At 44.1% G+C, this 23,668-nt stretch overlaps 1 protein-coding gene across 1 annotated transcript in view; it reads right to left on the reverse strand.

Annotated features, from left to right (window-relative positions):
* Nucleotides 1–625: 625 nt before the first annotated feature.
* LOC110505486 (RAC-alpha serine/threonine-protein kinase) overlaps nucleotides 626–23,668 on the reverse strand; it is a 46,941-nt gene continuing 23,898 nt past the window's right edge. The window contains exons 3-14 of the mRNA XM_021584738.2: nucleotides 11,825–11,953; nucleotides 10,489–10,600; nucleotides 10,248–10,374; nucleotides 9,629–9,760; nucleotides 9,437–9,502; nucleotides 8,936–9,004; nucleotides 8,647–8,772; nucleotides 7,733–7,861; nucleotides 4,096–4,310; nucleotides 3,924–4,011; nucleotides 3,691–3,793; nucleotides 626–2,570 (exon numbers count right to left, since the gene is read on the reverse strand). Coding sequence (XP_021440413.1) covers nucleotides 2,491–2,570; nucleotides 3,691–3,793; nucleotides 3,924–4,011; nucleotides 4,096–4,310; nucleotides 7,733–7,861; nucleotides 8,647–8,772; nucleotides 8,936–9,004; nucleotides 9,437–9,502; nucleotides 9,629–9,760; nucleotides 10,248–10,374; nucleotides 10,489–10,600; nucleotides 11,825–11,953 — 1,376 coding nt within the window. The 3' untranslated portion in view covers nucleotides 626–2,490. The remainder of the gene's footprint in view (nucleotides 2,571–3,690; nucleotides 3,794–3,923; nucleotides 4,012–4,095; nucleotides 4,311–7,732; nucleotides 7,862–8,646; nucleotides 8,773–8,935; nucleotides 9,005–9,436; nucleotides 9,503–9,628; nucleotides 9,761–10,247; nucleotides 10,375–10,488; nucleotides 10,601–11,824; nucleotides 11,954–23,668) is intronic.

A 23,668-nucleotide genomic window follows, 5' to 3' on the forward strand; every position in this document is an offset into this window, starting at 1 on the left:
GATTTTTCCACCTTGCTACTAACCTTTGGGTTACTGTCCCAACACTCTAACCACTAGGCTACCTGCCGCCCAGGGATAAAGCATAGATGCGTTTTCAACCCTCAGAGATGATAATTGGAAAGATCGGTACACTGAGGTAAGGAGAAAGAGGTGGAGTCAGTATTTGACAAGTTCCCTACAACACATCCCAAGAGCGGGCAGAACCTCATTGCTAACAGAGGTGCATTGTGGGTTGTACAGCTGGGGCCAGGTCAGGAGCGGTTGTCAGGTGAGCCCCACACTGGGCACAACCATGGTCCTGCGGTGAGGAGCAGTGCTGCTGGCCAGACAGACAGACTGAGCCCTGGCTGTCAACATCTGCTCCAGAGACTGTACCATCTGGGTCTGGCCCAAAAGAGCTTCTCCTCCAGCTCTAACCAGCTGCAGATCGAGCCAGACAGACATGGACCTAAGCAATCCTGTGGAGGTACATGGAGGTACAGAAACAGGGCCAAGTCCAACCACTCAGTACTTCACTCAGCACAAGCTTGACTTGCTAATGCTTTGGATCTATGACTGTGGGTTAAAGCATATTAGAGAATATAAATGTTCTGTAACGACTGAAAAAAAGACAAGTTGGCACAAATTTAGTTAAGACATTTTATATAAATTTGAAAGAAAAACTGTAAAAAGTGTACAAAGGTTATACTATTTGTTTACTAAAGCTGGTGTCCTCAGTTTCCGGAATGGGAAAGGGCAGGTACAAAAAAATAAAGGTATTAAAGGCATTTCCCCATTTTCAGGGGGTGACAGCAAAGGGTGCACAGGAGGGGGCACAGCGCACAAGAATAAGTAACAATCCAATCAAGGAATTGAGGTGAAAATAAAAATGCCTTTACATTCAATAACATTAACTTCATAGTTATCAGTCTTCTGGAAACACTGTGCAGTTTCCCCAAAAAGCATTTCCAAGATTCTCAGTTTATCTACAGCAATCTGTATAGGGGGGTTAATTACGCAAACAAGCCTTTAATAGTTCACACCTTTCAGAATTGACTATAAAGTGTAACAAGTACAAATAAGTGTACAAATACATGTTTTGGGGCAGGAAATTGCATATCATTGGCACAGTCACTCGTTTTCTATAAATAACTCAGAACCATGTACCCTGATCCCTACCTATAGAGATCAAAGCGGACTCAACTTGTTTTCCCCTGAACCACAGCCCAGCTTGTTTATGGAGTAAGTCCTAAAGGACTCTGTTGTTACAGTGACCTCATTGAGGCTGTAGTGAATGCACTGGGAGGAAAACACCCAATATACTGTGGAAGAGGAAAAAACCCAGAGACAGAAGATTCCCTGATTGGGCAGAAAGGAGCGGTACCTGACTGGCCAGTTCAGAAAGAAACAGCCAAGAGTGTTTGAAACACAGCATTCAGACAGGAAGGCATCATGATCCAAGCACATAGTCCAGAGAGATTAGAGTAACTGTCTTTTCAAATGGGACAACAGCAAAAGGATATCCAATTGACCGTGTAGACACAGTTCTGAGATTCAGTGACGGCAAGCTTGGACACATTTACATTGTATGCCTGCTCCCACTATCAGTTCTTTAAGTGTCTGCCATTGTATTGCACAATTTGTCATTAGCCTGATAATGGAGCGGAGCGCTCTGACAGAGGTCAATAGACCATGTCATTCTCCCTTTGTTCTAGAATGTTTTTGGGGCTCTAACACACGGATAAGAATGTTCTTTAGAGGAATGGAAGTCCTATGAGAATCAACCATGTTCTACAACAGTTAGGTATGCAGAATTATACATTTTATTGATTAGGTACATTCAAATGGCAGAACAGGTTTCAAAGTGTTGGTCAAATAGTGATTAGTGTAATGTGAAAGTCCTGATAACAATATCTAAATATGATTAAACCTCCCACTACATGGAAAATTAAGTCATTGGTCATATTTTTGTTGTTGCTGTTGGTCCACAATATGTCTTTGCCTTAAACAAAGAACATCAAAAAGACATTTACATTTTACATGGCTAATTCCGATACAATCCTTATGGTCCCGTAAAATGTTCACTTTGTGAATAATGTGTGACAAATATAACAGGTGCTGACAGAAGCAAGGCAAATAGAAGTTTAGGAAAGTGTAGTCTGACCATTCTAAATTGATATACCACATTGCTGAATTGCCACCCTTTTCCTATAAAGTGTGGTTTTATGAACATCAAGCTTGTCTGACTCAACTCATCAAGACAAGCAACACTGTAGTGTTATCTCTCACCATTAGAAAAGTCTTAAGAAGCCACAGAAACAACCATTTTTTCATTTGTGTAGTATGAAGTATTTTCCCCTATAATTACCGAACTTGCAGATAGCAAATGTCTGTTCAACAATACTATATGCGACAATGGAAGTAAAAAAAAAGGATGGGGCGAATGTAGTTGGATGTGCAGTCTGGTAGGGTGAGGGGAAATGTTGGGACCAGAGGAATGAGAGGGGGTGTTTAGGCTGTCCCACTCGCAGAGTAGGAGAACTGTGGGAAGTGGGGCCTCCGTTCGCTGTCAAACGACTCCATGCTGTCTTCTGGAATACATAAAAAATGGGAAGGAAAGAGCGGGATGGCACAGAGAGAATTCAATTAGTGTATAACTTTAATCTGATCATCACATTTGTTGAATTCAATTTGTTATTTTTCATCTCCGTGACGACAAAAGGCATTATGATTTAGTCCTAATACATAATGTACCTAGAACTAGCACAGGGTGCAGTTCGGCACACATTGCTAGTGCTCTAGCACCACCATTTTGAGGGACACAGTGAACTATGGAATAACAGATGTTACACGCGCTTTCCAGAAGAGGGCACAAATCCCCCAGAGGAATTGAATAAGCTCCATGTAATTTGACCTAGCATTAATTGCACTGGGATAGGGAACATGAACCTTCCCCATTCTCAGTTCAATACTCACCTTTGAGAGTGCAATCTATACCTCTAAATGATGTTCAAACTTTTATTTCTTTCTCTCGTGGGATTTAATTCCTTGACTACTACAGTACAGATACAGTATCATCTACATCAAGGGCTATTTGCACGTGGAACTCTTACGGAGTAGTGCACCTTTTAAAATGGTTGTTCAATTAATAGGTTGTAAATCTACTGGGAGTACCCAAAACTTACATGTCCTAGGCAGTCTGATAGTAAGCAAAGATAGGACTGCATTTAAAGTAGAAACAAGGGGCATTCTCTCATAAGCCTGACAACAAGAGAAAGAATATTACAGTCCTCAATCAACATTCTATCTAAAACTAAACCATGTAGATCAGCTTGGAGTTTTCGTTTGGGACACTGCAATTCTGTAAACCCCCCTCAAAATAAACAATTACCTTTGGAGCCATGATAAAAACATTTAAAGTTCAGTTTAAAATCAACATTTTCAGAAAATCTCTGAAGAGGGGGATAGAAACTCAGTAAGCGGTTGTCGTATTCTCAACGGTAATGACATTCAGAACCACGTGTGTCCCCAGTTTATTCTTACTGAGTCAGACTATGATCATCACAATTAAACAAAAGCATTCCGGTCCAGTGAGTCAGTGAAAAACATTAGTATGATGATTGTCTATTTGGGCTCGTAATTCTGTTCTCTGTGATGCGAGTCTGGTGTGTGTCTCCTGTAACGATACAGTGGCAGTGGGTGAAGTAGTACCTTGTCCGGGCGGTGTAATAGTGATGGTCTGTGCTGTGAACTCCTCGTCAAAATACCGCGTGTCTGTTTCTGAGGTAACCTGCGGCTTAAAAGGCGGGACCAGCTGTGAGAGAAGAGAGGACATCATGGAGCACATTGGCACATCTGTCCTGTCAGAGAGTGTAGACATTTGCAGGCCTGGTCAAATCTATTGGTTGTTCCCTGCAGTAATGGAAAGTGTTTCACCGATTTACCTTCTTCTCATAAACATCTTGCCATTCAATCCCAGCAAAGAATTTGTGCTGCATGATCTCTTTAGCATCATGCTGTCCACCACCTAACCTGGAAGACACAGGGGCCAAATGGACAGGAGTAACTACAGAGGCCTTTTTGGTTGGAATGAGAAGGGAGGAGAGGCCTACTTACCGCTGCTTGGGGTCCTTTTTGAGCAGGCCGGAGAGCAGGGACCTGCCCTCAGGGCCCAGGGTGCGTGGGAAACGGATGTCCTCCATGAGGATGAGCTCAAACAGCTTCTCGTGGTCCTGGTTGTAGAAGGGCAGCCTACCACACATCATCTCGTACATGACCACGCCCAGACCCCACCAGTCCACCGCCCGGCCATAGTCATTGTCCTCCAGAACCTAGACAACACAGGACAACCACAACTCAATAGAATACAGCTTTACTAATACCACTATGGACAATTACACAATCATACCTGGAAGCATACAGGACAGTACAAGGACAATACTAGGGCTAGCAGGAGTTCAAATGTACGGTCAGCCCTATGACGGCATCAAAAGAGACACATACTATACATTCTTGGTTTAGATCTCTGAAACCTATCTATTAGCTAAGTGGATGGACATTAGGTGAGTAGTGAGGTCAGCAGCTCTCCAGGCTGTATAAAGAACCCTAAGGCAAGTGCCCCCCCCCCCAGCAAGCACTGACTCACATCTCACAATAGGAGCAGGGATAGAATTTCCCCAGGAGCCCTGCATATTTAATCACCAGAGGTCTGCAGTACACACCAACATCCCGAATGCACTGTATATCCAACCACACTACACCACAGCCCTTAGTTATTTAGATGGAGGCTCACACACCATGGAAGATGACATGTTCACACGTTCTAATCAAGCTTCAGCTCTGTGCTGACCAACTGGGGCAACCTGTTGAACGTCAGTACACTCTTCCATTTGTTACTATACAAGGCCTTCTGGGATGTGTCGTTGGGTCAACAGTACCGGAAGGATGTTGTAAGTGAAATCAAGTCACTGAGAACAGCTGTTCTTTAAAACATCAAAAGGTTATATGAGGTGAGATAGACCAGTCCAGGAATAGATTCATAGGTAAGGGGGCAGCCTAATATAATTAAATCTGGACATGAAGGTACACAGACCCAGAAAAAGGAGGCAGGCAGAACAGATGGACGGACGTGGCCGTAAATAGAACAAAACCGAAGTGTGTTTTGTGCGTGTGGGTGGGCGGCGTGTGTGTGAGGGGCACGCTGTTGGCGCTGCGGTTAGGGGCGAGGAGGCCTCGGCGGGCAGGGGTAACCTGAAGCCGGCACGGTGCTAGGATTACTGGACCATCTCTATTTCCAGCGCTGCTGTCGTGCGATTCACACCGTGAGACAGCTGGGTCTGCAGCTGCCCCATATACAGTATGTAGGAGAGCGCCACAGCTGTGGAGCTGCCAGGACCACAGGAGCCAAGCTCATCCCTCACAAGTAACCAGGGCTGCCTGGACCGACTCTGTTACACTGGCCCCAAGGACAGCACAGTGCAGAGTGGAGGGAGGAGGGGAAGAGAAATATCCTCCACTTGATACTACTCTCCATCTTACTCTGGCCCTTTTTCTCCCTCTAAACACAAACACAGCTACCGTCCCTCTCTCAAACACATCACTGGCTCACATTATATGTGATTCCCTTCACTCTCCTTAACTTCCTTGTTCATAACTTCCCCAATTCAACTTCAGTCATTACTGTTCCAATGTTTCTATAAAACGACCCTATTTCACAGTGGCTTAAGTGAAACTGGTTCCATGGGTCTTCTCTAGAGGAAGGTTTACAGTGCTGGGCTCCTGGCCTGTGGAATATTCCCAGACGTTACAGGATTCCTATGCAGCACACACAACAAGGTCATTGTTTACTGCAGAACAACCTGTAACACTGCCTGGCCCTGGCTCCATAGAGACGCTCTGCGGCGACCCTGTCTCCACGGAAACGCCCCCTGATGTCTCCGCTGCTGGAGTCTAGCAGAGCTGGGGCTGTTATAGGGTAGAATGTTACTGTGTACAGAATGGCAGATGAAGAGCTGGGGCTGTTATAGGGTAGAATGTTACTGTGTACAGAATGGCAGATGAAGAGCTGGGGCTGTTATAGGGTAGAATGTTACTGTGTACAGAATGGCAGATGAAGAGCTGGGGCTGTTATAGGGTAGAATGTTACTGTGTACAGAATGGCAGATGAAGAGCTGGGGCTGTTATAGGGTAGAATGTTACTGTGTACAGAATGGCAGATGAAGAGCTGGGGCTGTTATAGGGTAGAATGTTACTGTGTACAGAATGGCAGATGAAGAGCTGGGGCTGTTATAGGGTAGAATGTCACTGTGTATATAATGGCAGAGGAAGAGCTGGGGGTGAATATAGGGGGGGTTCAGTTAATGGAGGTTGTCTTTCATTTCTAACATACAAAAACATAAAACATGAAATTATATAAACATATTATGTTCATCCCTTTTACTTATCATGTGCCTTTTCTGGCCCTAGTGTGAGTGGGGGACATTATGATGACATAGTAATTCATGCGCTGGTTGGTTTTTGTGATGATAGCTACTGTAGACTTTGCCCTAGATCAGGATGGTCCTCGAAGAGAGATGAAGATGTCAGATGAAAGCGCCATGGGAGAATGTTACTGGGGAGAAGTGAAGTAAGGACAACGTGCGTGGCCCTGGCTTTTCCCAGGTCAGGATAGGCATCCTGAACAGGGGTGTTCAGACTGTTGGGGCTTTTTAAAGCAAGCCTTAAGACTTATCTTTATTGGCTGGCCTACCCTTCATCCTATATTTTGATTGTTGCTTTTATGATATGGTTTTATATATATATAAATTTAATGAAAAACATTAATTGTTATTATTATTATTATCATCATCCCGGGCAGCAGTGGGCTAGAAGCAGCAGCAGTGGGCTAGAAGCAGCAGCAGTGGGCTAGAAGCAGCAGCAGTGGGCTAGAAGCAGCAGCAGTGGGCTAGAAGCAGCAGCAGTGGGCTAGAAGCAGCAGCAGCCGGCTAGAAGCAGCAGCAGCCAATGGGGACTTTTCTCCAGGGGTGGAAGCTCACGTTTCTGAGGCACTGCCAACCACCCCCCCCCCACAGCAAATTCCAAATGGCGGCTAAAAACAACAAGCCGGCAACTGTGTCAACATGGTCACCCTTCTCCCGGAGAAAAAAATCCTACGGCAAGAGGGCTATCACACACACAATGCCCTATCGTGTTACATACACACCACTCAAACACACGTCACACCTGCACGCAATGGGGAGCAGCCACACCCCAGTACACATATCCTCTTAACCAACAAATATGGGCACACCCTGCCCTGCCCTTGTCACACTGCAGACTCATTAGCTCCATGTCTTATACTGAAGATTAGACAGGCATTTAGGAACAGCTGTCCCAAAGCCACTCTTCCACATAGCTTGTATGCCTTAACAATATGCCCGACAACATACATTTATGATGTTGTGTGTAGTGGGATATATTCTCTGCGCCACAGTTCCTCTATTCAAACAGTATTTAGTATGTTAATCCTTTCAGGTACTTACCAATTATGTGACTTTATTCTGTTCAGTTGATTTAAACTCAAATTTGATACAGTGTACTAACAAGAACATGTCGAAAGTGTGTGAACCGTCAGGTCTTTTCACAACGTCAAATTCTAAACATCTGAAGAGGAAGAAGGCCACATGGGTTGTGCTCCAAAGGCTACATCTTTATTGACTCAAAATGATAAGATTTAATGACCCCCATATTGGTGATTACAGTGAGAATACACTACCTCTGGGGCCAGGTACTCTGGCGTCCCACAGAAGGTCTTCATGGTGGCCCCGTCTGTGATCCCCTCCTTACACAGTCCAAAGTCAGTGATTTGTATGTGTCCGTCTTTGTCCAGCATGAGATTTTCCAGCTGAGGGGAGGAGACAGAATGAGACAGGAAGTATCCGCATCAGCAGGGAGAGTGCCTGTGTGATTGAGGCCCAGCTGATTTGGCTTCAGCTCAGAGGAATGAGTTAGCGATGCATTGCCTTTTAATATCAGTGTCCTCTCATTAAACGTCACCTGGCATCTGTAGCTCACACGTGACCAGCAGCACCAGGCCAGAGTCAGCACATCCTCCAATACTGCTACCCTGGCATTTTCAGGAGAACCTTAGCAGGTTGGAAGCCTGCCTCATAAACCCATGGGAAGATCACATGGAGGGGGGAACGAGGAGGGAGGGGGGCTATGCTGACCTGGCTGGTATAGTTTCATCAGCTGGAAGAAACAGGGCTACAGATGCCTCCCTCCCCTCCCTCCTAAAAAACAGTCATATACTACCTCTGCTCTTACGCTATGAATACAGTTCACTGAGTTTTTGTACCGGCCTCTTGCTTCTGGTAGGAACAAATTGCAGCTTTACGGAATAAGTTTGATGCTGGGGGTAAAAGATGTCTCAATACTCTTACACACTTTCCAAAATACAAAATGTCTAATTGTTTCCCATTTACATTAATGGTGAAAATAAAATTAAAATAAACGAGTGGAACAGCTGTCCAGTTGGATATGTGGGTTATTATATTCCTCCTGCCATAAGAGGAGGTCTGGGCCTAAGTTTCCAGCTGCAGTGAGGCCTGAATCAGGGGGAGGCAGATCGATGCGCCCCTGGCGGATGCTATTTATATCCCGGTCGGGGACTGTGTTCCAACACCTTACCTTCAGGTCTCTGTAGACCACGTTCCTCTCAGCATGCAGGTAGTCCAGTGCTGACACTATCTCCGCCCCATAGAACCGAGCCCGCTCCTCAGAAAACACCCGGTCCCGGGACAGGTGGAAGAACAGCTAGATGAGGGAGGAAGCGAGGGAAGGAAGGAGGGAGGGAGGGAGAGGAGACAGAGGGAACAGGGTGAGCGTACACAGAAGGAGGGGTGGGAGGCGTTATTGGCTACTACTAGCTAAATTGGATCTTGTGTGTCAGGTGTTATTGACAGTTTAAAAAGCTCACCTCTCCACCGTTCGCATACTCCATGACGAAACACAACCGGTCATGGGTCTGGAAGGAGTATTTCAGGCCCTGGAGATATACACTAATAACTTTAACTGCAATCAATGAAAAAATAAGCTTGCAAGTTCTCCAAAAGAAACCCAAGTCTTTGTTGATGTGATATCTGCCTTTGGGATATTACTGTTGTGTGCCAACTGCCCATTCACCACAGTGGGATGAACACAAGCTGCATGTGTTACCACTTAACGTGGAAGCGTTTGGCATTGTGAGCCATCACAGACTTTGAGAAAGGTGGTTAACTGACAATGAAAGGTCTGGTGTCCTCAATAGAGGCCAAGTCTATTGCTGTGTTTGTAAACATTGCTCAACCTCTCCCAGCACAGATTCAGCATCTCCCCCTGCATGGAAGCTCCCAGGCTGAAGTGGAGTGGCTCCTCAGAGTCTTTGTGGCCAGAGGAGAGTTTGGGTTAAGTGTATGGAATGGATGGAGGGGTCTCTCACCGTCAAGAACGGATGCTTGGAATTCTGGAGCACTCGGTTTTCTGTGAGTGTGTGTGCCACTTCATCCTGAAAGAGATCACAAAGAGTGTTTGTGCAACTCCCACAATGGATGCCGTTTAGGTATCCATGATCGCCCCCATGCTCTCTCTCTCGCACACATGCTTCCTGTAACGGTCAGTGGCCTGTACTCACTTTCGCTACGATTACTTCCTTCTTCAGGATTTTCATGGCATAGTAGCGTCCTGTGGCCTTCTCCTTCACTAGGATCACTTTGCCAAAAGTGCCTTTTCCTAGGAGTTTGAGGTATTCAAAGTCGTGCATAGTCTATGAGCGAGGGGAGAAAAAGAGCCACCGGGTTACAAAACAGCAGCTATAACAAACTAGTCAAAACATATAATCCCACTGACAACACGGAAGCATTACAGGTGCTAGATCATCCACTCCGCAATTTCCACTCTTCTAAAGGTGGGACTATATGCTGCAGTGGCTAATTTAACCTCTGACCCCCAGGGCTGGTGAGAATGTTGAAAACGGTTGTGTGTGGGACATCCAATCCGGTGCCCTTAGACATTGGTTTCATGAGTTAACAGCACATGTGTGGTGATGAAACAGAGTGGACATGCTATGTGGAGCTAAGCCTCCCAGGGCTGATGTCAGAAAAGTGTCAGGGAGCCGGGTGAGCTGGGGTGAGGCAGGAAGGGCCGTGAGGAGCGGGGTGAGGCAGGAAGGGCCGTGAGGAGCGGGGTGAGGCAGGAAGGGCCGTGAGGAACGGGGTGAGGCAGGAAGGGCCGTGAGGAGGGCAGGGACGCACCACTTTGAGTCTGGGTTTGGTCAGGTACATTTCCATGTCCATTGGGTCTGGGGAGGAGTCCATCATCTCCTCCTCCTCTTTCTGTAGACTGTCTGCTACGGCCTCAATGGCCTTCGTCCATTCTTCCCTGAGAGAATGAGAAAGGCGACGAGTTAGAGAGGAAAAGAGGGAGAGAGAGTGGAAGGGAAATTACAACACCTCATTTAACATGAGGTAATGCAGCCCAATCATGTAAGCTTGCCTCTCCTCGGGGGTCTCCACGTGGAAGGTGCGCTCGATAACAGTGGTCCACTGCAGGCAGCGGATGATGAATGTGTTGGGCTTGGGCCTCTCCGTCTTCATCAGCTGGCACTCTGGCCACATCCAGGAGGAGAGAGAGACCCGCAGTTACAGCCATTTATCTTTATCACCACCCTAACAGACACTGCAGGGACTGCCACCATACACAGGGAACTGAACAGGTGCACTATGGGTGAAGGGGGAAGCCCTGATCACAGATCTCTTCATACTGAATATTTGAACCTCAAGATTTGGTCATTACATGGGACTGTGACATGGATAATGTGAAATAAGCAGACGTTTTAATCAATTCCAGAAAATGTCAAAGATATAATATGGGCCACAGACAACATTCACTTCAAAATAATTTGCTTGAATCAAAGTTAGAATTCTAAGAGAGCAGCCAGTTTCCCAGTGCAGCTCTTTCACATAGTCAACATACTGCGTGTGCCAAAAGGAGACATGGAGGAGTTTGTCAGGATGTCTGTTAGATGGAGGATATGGGGCTGGGCCACCACTGAGCTCCAGCAGGGCCCTGTCAGTGTGGCTGTGTAGCCCAGACCCACCACCCCCCATCAGCAGCACCACACGGCCCCTCTGTGGGTCTACTGCAGGTCTGCTCAGTGACTCTCCCTCCCCGTACTGCTGATTGAGACAGTGCTACAGAGCAGCGCACAGATAAATAATTGAAATCAGCCGGTTAATAACTACTATAACTCAAGAGTGTCAGGAGGAAACGTTTTGTTTAACAAACAGTATGATGTCTAATTACTCTGTTCAATCATCTGCAGAGCCTGTCCCACTAACTTTCTGCCATCTAGGGTTGCTCTGCTCTACAGAGTCACAGCAGAGCAGTGACAGGGAGAGCAGGGAGAATACACCAGGCTGTTTCTTTCAACTGTACCAATTAAGGTAAGACATTGGCATAGGAGCTACTGAACAGAATATAAAATTTTTTCTATGGGTGATTATGCAATATACACTGAGTACACCAAACATTAGGAACATATTTTGTCTTGCCCATTCACCCTCTGAATGGCACACATACACAATCCATGTCTCAATTGTCTCAAGGCTTAAAAATCCTTCTTTAACCTGTCTCCTCATCTACAATGATTGAAGTGGATTTAACAAGTGACATCAATAAGAAATCATAGCTTTCACCTGGTCAGTAGTCTACAGTACGTCATGGAAAGAACAGGTGTTCTTAATGTTTTGTATACTCAGTGTAAAGCGCTATATGAACTGAAAATGGGTGAGGTAATGTAGATAGTAGTCTTGAAAGCGTAGATACTCACGTGCTACTGAGAAGTTATTTAAAGGGGTTTCAAGTGCCTCAACATGTTGTGGTCGTTCCTTGTAGCCTATGAATGTACCATCAGTCTTGAGTAGAAAATACCTGGGCCTCCAGGTCTTAATGTACTCTCCTGCAAAGAGAGATGGACAAAATGGATACGCTTAATTGGTGTCTATAATACAATGTGCTGGTTTCACAAGATTCCATTTTTTTAGGATCCCATTAGCTGACGCCATGACGACAGCTATATTCTTCATGTTGATTGGTCTATGACAATTTAGCTGGGCGGTTTGATTTATGATGCACAAAGTTATTCTTTTCAAGGCGCCACCCTTATTTCAGCGGTGTGACCCATTTCCTGTGATCTAATTACCATGCCGTTCACTAAAATTACCATCTTTTCACCCATTTTCCGCTATAGTAGGACAAAGCCAGGACAAATGGCTGTTTTAGCCAGAGTCAGGACCCTTGCATCTGCCTCTTGTGTCCCATACAGAGCTCCCAAAGGGATCCATCCCTTCCCCATCCACTTCAATACAACACACCCACAGACTATTCTCTCAAAGGCAACAAAACTCCATTTATTCTGTGGATGGTTCAGGAAACGTTGTGCCAGATGTTCCCAAAATCGGAGGGAAAAAAAAGCTTACGCACCATAAAAAAGGCAGTGGCTCACATCGGAGAGGGGCTTGAATATTTATATAGGAAAAGTGTAATTTATTTTTAATTATGGGAGCCGGGTATTAACCCCATGCAGTGCCTGAGCAAGCTGTCCTTAATTGCCCCATTTCCTCTGATACAGAAGTCTGGGGGAAGTGGAGATCAGTCAATGCCGGCGTCGTGCTCCTCTTCTCCCCGAGCCTTGCCTGGCACAGTTAGGCCACAGGCTCCAGTCTGAGGAAACTGATCCCAGACCTGTCTGTGACGAGGCAGACAGACCGGGAATCCGTCTAACACAGTACCTAAATGACCTCTAGTCCACTCATCACAACTCATATAAACTCCTCTTAGTGAGAAGAGGCCATGTCTATCCACATCACTAAGTGGATAGTACGCCATATTCTAAAAGTCTCACCTCAAAGTGATGGTTAAACTGTCCGACTAGCAGAATGCCACCTGAGGGGATGGCTCTGATTCACTCAAACACCAACCATTACAGCAGTAACACACACACACACACAGAGTGTAAAACACCTGCTTTACTGCAACCTGTGAGGTGGCGGCACAATTCACAGCACTAGAGAAAACATCTGCCTCAGAGCACTGTATACTTTAAATTTCAATCTGCAGCAGATGTCCAATATGTTATTACGTCTGTTGCCATTTTTCATCATGGCAAGGGGAGGAGATTTTTCCATCTCCAACCTGCTGGCTAAGTGTTTTTACACCAAACGCAGCTCATTTAGAAATTAGTTAGACTTTGTCTGCCTTCAGATTGCAATGCTTACTGCTTGCATACAGAGCTGAGCTCACTACATCCTCGTTGAAAAACACACAGTGTGATAGAGTAAAAGCTCTGTGGATTTCCCCATGCCTGTCCAATATGCTGCAATTACAGTGATGAGTCATTTGTCTATTTTACACTACATGGCTCATGAATCAACATTCACAACACTAATCCACACACACCGGTCCCCAGAGAATCCACATCGTCAATGTGATTTACAACTATGGGTCAATGGCAGCTTCACACGACTGACTGAATTCCTGGTTACATCAGCACAGTGGTGGGCATTGGTGAGGAGAAACAGAGATACTCTTATAAGGAGCAGGATCATGGGTGAGAAGCCAACAGTTTACAACACCTGGACCCACACAGCCTCCATATCCAAGACCCCTTTCCAGACTCATGACAAACCTGAGGGACATTGTGTCCAGAAAAACACCCTCTCAGACCTGGTCTCAGCCCAGCCTTAAACTAAGGCCTAACTTCTGCCCCAGCTGGTTTGTCAGTCTGTGGTGAGGTCTTGGTTGACCCATATCCCCAAGCACACCCCAGGCCAGGCTCAGAGCCCCTGGCAGGACAGGCTGGGGACAGTATGTGCACAATGCAGAGGCAGCATAATGAGCCCCTACCTCCATGCCTGCATCACCCCAGCACATTGACAGAGGAAGGGTTAGCCTGACAGACTGGCAGGGCTCCGCTCAACTCTTTCAGGAAGAATACAGAGAGAGATTCAGGAAGTAGGCTAAGTCTACTGTTTGGGGTTTTCAACAATGACGCTAACTGGCTGAGTGATTACCTTAATTGTGTCGAGGCCACAAACTGGCATCTAGACCATGGTCCCAACACAGAGAAGAAGAGACAGATGTTTGTTTATGTGCACGAAAGTACACTCTACAATGTATATGTCTATGTTTGAATGTACAGTATATCTGACAACCGCTATTTTTGCCCTCCCCAAGCACAGAGGGCCTGCATGGGGTCTGGATTTGGCCTGCCAGCCCCTCTGACACACGATGCCCACCCAGGCTGGCACGAGTTGGTGTCCACCATGCCTTGTGTCTGGAAAACACCACAGAGACATTCCTCCACGCAAAGCTTGGCTCTGTCACATGGCTCTCAACGAGGTGACGATGAATACACACTGTACCCTGTCATAGTGTCACTACATAACAACAAAGACAAGGTGATGATGAATACACACTGTACCCTGTCACAGTGGCACTACATAAACAACAAAGCCAAGGTGACAGGCACTTCATGGTCATCCTTCACTGTAATACAAATGGCATCTCAGGAGACACTAGCATGAAAAGACCAGAGAGTAGTGAGTTCAGTGAACGAGGTCATCATGGTGGAATGTGACACCTCTCCACCTAACCCCACCCTGAGACTCCACAGCAGGCTCGAAACACAGCAGGCTCGGACCACAGCAGGCTCGGTCCACAGCAGGCTCGGTCCACAGCAGGACTGACATTGGTGCAATTGGCAGAACAAAATTGTTTGTGTGCTTCTTATGCTCTTCCAAATAAAACAGTGGTGAAAACAATGGCTGTGAATGTTTAAAAGCCCTTCGATAACATGCATACTGCCAGTGTCTCCTATGAGACAGGTTATAAAATGAGAAGATGGTCTCTGGTCTGGCTGGAGCGAGGACATCCTGACCAACCATAAGTGTCCACATCCTGACTGGGGCCTGTGGAGTCATGTGACGGTAGAAATGCCCACATCCGTCGGTCTGTGTGCCCATTTCTGTTACCTGCCGTCTGTGCCACCCCCCCCCCCCGTAGAAAACAGCCATGACTCTGCTGTGTTTTCTATTTACATGCACTTCCCCTTTCCATTGTCACTTCTACTTTTTACAATGACCTTTTTCTAAGACTAAAAACCCAGCCCACTACTACACTGTACTGTGCTAATGTTATGTTGATGACATCCTACAGTGCTATCCCCACAACTTGGGACTGCAGGCTTATGGGATATAAGGCTATGGATATGCAGACAACAGCAGCAGCCCACTGGTTGGCAATGAAATTACATTGAACCAATGTGGACTAGATGTTGATTTGATGTCTTTGCACAGTGAGAGGGGATGCCAAGACTCATTCATAGACAAATGAAATTACTCACTAAGTATGTGTGTTTGACACACTATATTTTGATAGATTGGACATGTTGCAGGATTGAGAGTAAGAGAGGAGACAACATGCTGACTAAGAAAAGGGACTCTGGGATAAAAGGAGTCCTCTGCTATCAACTCTATCTTCAAAGTCTTTCAGCTGCAGTAAACTGGCCTATTTCATCTCACTAGAACGTTTTGATTGTAGAAAACAGGAAACAACTGGACAGACAGCCTGACAACATAGCAGATAAGATCAAGAACTGAACAATCTTTGAGATGGGTAACTTTGACTACAGACTCATCCCGGAAACATATGCACAACAACAACCACAAACAGGATCCATTTCCACTGTTGGAGCCTGCTCTACATTTGTTCCAGAGACGTCAGATAAAGTTATAGGAGCAAAGGATGTAGACGAGAGTACAAACTGTAAATGAATGAGATGAGGGAGGAGAGAACCTGAAGGTAGCGAGAGAGATTACTACATATGTTCACTACACACGTGTCTGAGAGCGTGAGTGAAGTCTATACGCGCATGTTTGTGTGTGTGTGTGTGTGTGTTTTCGGGGGGGTGGCATGCGAGGAGCTGTCGGGGGCTGATAGAGTGTCTTTACATGACAAACAGCTGCTGAGGTCTGGGATGCACGCTTGGCAAAGTGGAAAATAATGAACAGTGAGAATCTGCCAAACACAAGAGAATTCATCTTTATTTGCCAACTGCTACATGGCTTGTGTGTGGACAGCCACAATGTTCCAGTGCCACGCCCTCCACACACACACACAATGACTTACAGCTGCATAGACGGCCAATTGTCCAAATACTGTATATGGTCAGTTCCATGTTAAGCCCCATGAGCACCAACATGTGAAGCGCATAGGAGCACATCACATTTGGTGTCATATGAAAGCTAAGAGTATGAGAAATGAAGGCGTTTATAAATTTTTCCACCACCAAAAAGTTGTAATAAGCAAAAGCTTTTGATTTCTGGTTAAACAGATGGAAAAAGGGGTCTTAGAAAACATCTAGCAGAAAAAGTCTAAATAAGGTATTAGAAATACAATAACGTTGAGGTGAAGACCCCTGACAACTAATATCAACATTTAACTTGCAGAAGTGTTTCGCCTTCTGTAAGTTAAAATAAATATTGCCTAGTGTTGTCATTCTGTTACCAAAAAAAAAGCACATTTGTAAAGCCAGTCTTTGCAAATTATCACTGTATGTCTAATAAATAACTCTGTGTGTGTGTGTGTGTGTGTGTTCATTTAATGAACATAAATGCTAAATATATTTGGGAGGTATTTCCCTGAGTCTCCTTAAGCCCTTTAAATGCTCAGTCTAATCATTTGGGCATTAGGAAACACATTTGAAGATATTTACATACACAGCCTGGATGCTCTCTAGAGCCCACACACTTATCCAGATGAGCTTTCATTGGTATATTATAAATCAGATCATTGTGAGGTCATGATGTGGGCCAAAAGTTCCATCCCACCTGAACACGAAAAGGGCAATATCATAATTTTCAAAATGTCAGTCGCATTTCAACCACATAGCATGGAAATATCATTCAAAAATGTATAAAATCCAAAACATTTAACTGCACTTTTGGTATTTTATTAGGATCCCCATTAGCTGTTGTGAAAGCAGCAGCTACTCTTCCTGGGGTCCACACAAAACATGATATAATACAGAACATTAATAAACAAGAACAGCTCAAGGACAGAACTACATCAACATATCAATACATACACACTAGAGGTCGACCGATTAATATTAGGGCCGATTTCAAGTTTTTGGTGCGCCGATTTCCGATTATTTTTAAAAAATTTAAAAATGTATTTATACCTTTTATTTAACTAGGCAAGTCAGTTAAGAACACATTCTTATTTTCAATGACGGCCTAGGAACTGTGGGTTAACTGCCTTGTTCAGGGGCAGAACCACAGATTTTCACCTTGCAACCGCACAGTTAACTAGTCCAACGCTCTAACCATTGCACTCCACGAGTAGCCTGCCTGTTACGCGAATGCAGTAAAGGTAAATTGCTAGCTAGCATTAAACTTATCTTATAAAAATAATCACTACTAATCCAGTTTAGCAGGCAATATTAACCAGGTGAAATTGTGTCATTTCTCTTGCGTTCATTGCACACAGAGTCAGGGTATATGCAACAGTTTGGGCTGCCTGGCTCATTGTGAATTAATTTGCCAGAATTGTACTTATTTTTTTTATTTTATCTTTATTTAACTAGGCAAGTCAGTTAAGAACAAGTCAGATTCAAGTCAGTTAAGAACAAACTGCCTGTTCAGCTCGGGGGTTTGAACTTGCAACCTTCCGGTTACTAGTCCAACGCTCTAACCACTAGGCTACCCTGTCGCCCCGCAATTATGACATACATTGAAGGTTGTGCAATGTAACAAGAATATTTTGACTTAGGGATGCCACCCATTAGATAAAATACCGAACGGTTCCGTATTTCACTGAAATAATAAACGTTTTGTTTTCGAAATGATAGTTTCCGGATTCAATCATATTTATGACCAAAGGCTCGTAGTTCTGTGTGTTATTATGTTATAATTAAGTCTGATTTGATAGAGCAGTCTGACTGAGCAGCAGCAGGCCCGTAATCATTCAAAACAGCACTTTTGTGCGTTTTGCCAGCAGCTCTTCGCAAGCACAGCGCTGTTTATGACTTCAAGCCTAATGGCTGGTGTAACCAATGTGAAATGGCTAGCTAGTTAGCTGGGTGTGCGCTAATACTGTTTCAAACGTCACTCGCTTTTAGATTTGGAGTAGTTATTCCCCTTGCGCTGCAAGGGCCGCGGCTTTTGTGGAGCGATGGGTAACGATGCTTCGAGTGTGGCTGTTGTCGATGTGTTCCTGGTTCGAGCCCAGGTAGGGGCGAGGAGGGGGACGGAAGCTATACTGTTACACTGGCAATTCTATAGTGCCTATAAGAGCATCCAATAGTCAAAGGTATATGAAATACAAATGGTATAGAGAGAAATAGTCCTATAAATACTATATTACCTAGAACCTAAAACCTCTTACCATGGAATATTGAAGTCTCATGTTAAAAGGAACCACCAACTTTCATATGTTCTGAGCAAGGAACTTAAATGTTAGCTTTTTTACATGACACATATTTTACATGGCACATTTTACTTTCTTCTCCAACACTTTGTTTTTGCATTATTTAAACCAAATTGAACATGTTTCATTATTTGTTTGAGGCTAAATTGATTTTATTGATGTTTTATATTAAGTTAAAATAAGTGTTAATTCAGTATTGTTGTAATTGTCATTACAAATTTTAATTACAAATAGTCTGATTAATCTGTATTGGCTTTTTTGGTCCTCCAATAATCGGTATCGGCGTTGAAAAATCATAATCGGTCGACCTCAAATACACACAAAATATCTAGTTCAAATAGAGGAGCGGCGATGTACCGTGAGGTGTTGCACTGCCTCTAAGATATTTTCGAATTTCTTCCCTCATGAGGGAGGATAATCAAAGAACAAACAAGGTAGACCTACCAATTTTTTTTTTTACTGATAACAATTTGGTTCATAATTTATTATGTGATTAAAATCGGTAACAGAATGACCAAAGAATCAGTAACATAATGACTGCAACTGAATTGGCTACAATGAGAAATAGTAGTCACAAACTAAAGTTTACCTGCTACTGTCCTCTCTTCCATTGGCATACTGTTATGTTCAGCCTATACCGGTTCTCTTTCGGTTACTTGGTGGTCAAAGCAAGAGTGTGAAAACAGTCTGGACAACTCCTCTCTCTCATTAATGTCACATCTCCCAACTCCTACTACAAAATGTGTAAAGTCTGAATACTTTCCGAATGCACCATGCAGTACTTTTTTTGTACTGAATTATACTCTACTGAACTCTACTGAATACTACTGTATTGTACTTTACTATGACACCCAAACCTGTGAAACAGATATCTATGACTGGTACAGATGTGGTCTGTTCCAGACCAATCAAAATTGGTCTTGTTTGTAGATAGAACTCATAAAATGCAAAGGAGGATATTGCATATTTCTACCTTTGTGTACCTATTCAGGACACATGACATTCATAATTATGCATTTCTCTATAGTACAGATCAGACACCAAAGATGTCATTCTGTTACCATCATTCTGTTACTGGGTGTAAATACGCTTTACTTACAGTGCCTTGCGAAAGTATTCGGCCCCCTTGAACATTGCGACCTTTTGCCACATTTCAGGCTTCAAACAAAGATATAAAACTGTATTTTTTTGTGAAGAATCAACAACAAGTGGGACACAATCATGAAGTGGAACGACATTTATTGGATATTTCAAACTTTTTTAACAAATCAAAAACTGAAAAATTGGGCGTGCAAAATTATTCAGCCCCTTTACTTTCAGTGCAGCAAACTCTCTCCAGAAGTTCAGCGACGATCTCTGAATGATCCAATGTTGACCTAAATGACTAATGATGATAAATACAATCCACCTGTGTGTAATCAAGTCTCCGTATAAATGCACCTGCACTGTGATAGTCTCAGAGGTCCATTAAAAGCGCAGAGAGCATCATGAAGAACAAGGAACACACCAGGCAGGTCCGAGATACTGTTGTGAAGAAGTTTTGGATACAAAAAGATGTCCCAAGCTTTAAACATCCCAAGGAGCACTGTGCAAACGATGATATTGAAATGGAAGGAGTGTCAGACCACTGCAAATCTACCAAGACCTGGCCGTCCCTCTAAACTTTCAGCTCATACAAGGAGAAGACTGACCAGAGATGCAGCCAAGAGGCCCATGATCACTCTGGATGAACTGCAGAGATCTACAGCTGAGGTGGGAGACTCTGTCCATAGGACAACAATCAGTCGTATATTGCACAAATCTGGCCTTTATGGAAGAGTGGCAAGAAGAAAGCCATTTCTTAAAGATATCCATAAAAAGTGTTGTTTAAAGTTTGCCACAAGACACATGGGAGACACACCAAACATGTGGAAGAAGGTGCTCTGGTCAGATGAAACCAAAATTGAACTTTTTGGCAACAATGCAAAACGTTATGTTTGGCGTAAAAGCAACACAGCTGAACACACCATCCCCACTGTCAAACGTGGTGGTGGCAGCATCATGGTTTGGGCCTGCTTTTCTTCAGCAGGGACAGGGAAGATGGTTAAAATTGATGGGAAGATGGATGGAGCCAAATACAGGACCATTCTGGTAGAAAACCTGATGGAGTCTGCAAAAGACCTGAGACTGTGACGGAGATTTGTCTTCCAACAAGACAATGGTCCAAAACATAAGGCAAAATCTACAATGGAATGGTTCAAAAATAAACATATCCAGGTGTTAGAATGGCCAAGTCAAAGTCCAGACCTGAATCCAATCGAGAATCTGTGGAAAGAACTGAAAACTGCTGTTCACAAATGCTCTCCATCCAACCTCACTGAGCTCGAGCTGTTTTGCAAGGAGGAATGGGAAAAAATTTCAGTCTCTCGATGTGCAAAACTGATAGACATACCCCAAGCGACTTACAGCTGTAATCGCAGCAAAAGGTGGCGCTACAAAGTATTAACTTAAGGGGGCTGAATAATTTTGCACGCCCAATTTTTCAGTTTTTGATTTGTTAAAAAAGTTTGAAATATCCAATAAATGTCGTTCCACTTCATGATTGTGTCCCACTTGTTGTTGATTCTTCACAAAAAAATACAGTTTTATATCTTTATGTTTGAAGCCTGAAATGTGGCAAAAGGTCGCAAAGTTCAAGGGACCCGAATACTTTCGCAAGGCACTGTATTTACTTTACATAAAGTTGTATGGTTCAATAACCAAAATACATTTTTCAAAGTCAAGGTGTGAATCTTAATTCGGTCACATAAAACATTTTTTTTTTTAAACGAGGGAGATTTAACCATCATTCTGTTACCAAACTTTATATCTGAACTGAGTAAATGTGTTTTTGCATTTTTTTCTGTGGAAATTGTTAAAATTTGTTAAAAAGTAGTCCTTGCACATATAGTTGTATAGTTGTTCAATGGTTTTGTTTGGCATACTTTTTCTTTTGAATTTTTTAGCCCTTTTTCTCCCCAATTTCGTGGTATCCAATTGTTTAGTATCTTGTCTCATCGCTACAACTCCTGTACGTACGGGCTCGGGAGAGACGAAGGTTGAAAGTCACGCGTCCACCGATACACAACCCAACCAAGCCGCACTGCTTCTTAACACAGCGCGCATCCAACCCGGAAGCCAGCCGCACCAATGTGTCGGAGGAAACACCGTGCACCTGGCAACCTTGGTTAGCGCGCACTGCGCCCGGCCCGCCACAGGAGTCGCTGGTGCGCGATGAGACAAGCACATCCCTACCGACCAAGCCCTCCCTAACCCGGACAACGCTAGGCCAAATGTGTGTCGCCCCACGGACCTCCCGGTCGCGGCCGGTTACGACAGAGCCTGGGCGCGAACCCAGGGACTCTGATGGCACAGCTGGCGCTGCAGTACAGCGCCCTTAACCACTGCGCCACCCGGGAGGCCCGTTTGGCATACTTTTTAAATTGAAAATTTCAGCATAATTCTGTTACCATGGAACTGCCCATATGTTACCGTGTTGTGTAGTTTTCTTCAGAACTGGTGCCATTACTGAATGTGTCTGAATGGTTTGTGAGCTGACGCCGTACTTTAAATGACCTTTAAAAAACAGACACATTCATCAAAAAACTTCTACTTAACTTACCAAGGTGAACAGTCTATTCTGACAAAAATAATTCACTCAAACTAATGAAAAGAAATCCAGATTGTACCTAGATACGGTTTTCAATGTCAGTACATTGTAAAAGAAAGAGCGGGTGACCGATTTGGATCTACAATGAACAAAAATATAAATGCAACATGTAAAGTGTTGGTATCATGTTCCATTGCATTTTATCGATGGCAAGTTGAATGCAGAGATACCGTGACAAGATCCTGAGGCCCATTGTCGTGCCATTCATCCACTGCCATTACCTCATATTTCAACATGATAATGCATGGCCCCATGTCGCAAGGATCTGTACACAATTCCTGGAAGCTGAAAATGTCCCAGTTCTTCCATGGCCTGCATAATCACCAGACATGTCATCCATTGAGCATGTTTGGGATGCTCTGGATCGACGTGTAAGACAACGTGTTCCAGTTCCTGACAATATTCAGAAACTTCGCACAGGAGTGGGACAACATTCCACAGGCTACATTCAACAGCCTGATCAACTCTATGCGAAGGAGATGCATCGCACAGCATGAGGCAAATGGTGATCACACTAGATACTAACTGGTTTTCTGATCCACGCCCCTACCTTTTTTTTTTCAAGGTATAGGTGTAGGGACCAATGGATGTATATCTGTATTCCCAGTCATGTGAAATAAATAGAATAGGGTCTAATGATTTTTATTTCAATTAACTGATTTCTTTATATGAACTGTAACTCAGTCAAATCTTTGAACTTGTTGCATATTGCGTTTATATTTTTGCTCAGTGTACATTAATACTACCATTTGACACAGAGGACATTCACAAGTCAGCTTAGCTTAAGAGGCCCAGGCAGTCAGTGTGTCATTGAAAAGAAGATTAAGGGAAAAATGTAAAAGGGAGAGCATGCTGTATAGAGTGTCAGAGGTTAGCTTGCGAGTCTGAGAAGCGTCATGTTCGCTCTGTCTCTACGTGACAACGGCAGGAATGTGAGGTCCCGGCTGCCACAGCTAGCTCTTTAATAAACACATCATGCAACATTCATCACACTGCAAAGGAGAGGCCAACCCCTGTGATCTGTCTGGCATCACAGGCACATAAGAGTACAGACACAGACAGAGAGACACAGACACAGAGAGAGACAGAAAGAGAGAGGGAGGAATGAGTGGAAAATAAATTTTAAGAAAGGGGAGAAGAGGTCAGACAAAACAAGCCCCTCTCAGCACAGTGCCCACACCCAGTGGTTGGACTTCCTGAGGGGGCTGCTGTGGTGGTTTTGTCCCTGCCTGGCCGTCCATTCATAGTTTGGGGATGAGAGAGAAGAAGGGAGTCAGTGGTAACTGTGTGAGTGTATGTGTAGAGCTGAGGTTTTCAACCTGTGGTTTTCAATCATTTATATAAAAAAATATATATCAAATAAAAATCTTCCAAAATTAGTAACAGTTGGGAGTATTAATGGTATTTAATACATTTTACATTACTTTCCACAATGCCACAATGCCAATTGTTAATAATGATAAACCTTTAAATTGTTAGTCACTGCTAAAATGGACA

The sequence above is a fragment of the Oncorhynchus mykiss genome, chromosome 25 (assembly GCF_013265735.2).
Source record: "Oncorhynchus mykiss isolate Arlee chromosome 25, USDA_OmykA_1.1, whole genome shotgun sequence".
Lineage (NCBI taxonomy): Eukaryota > Metazoa > Chordata > Actinopteri > Salmoniformes > Salmonidae > Oncorhynchus > Oncorhynchus mykiss.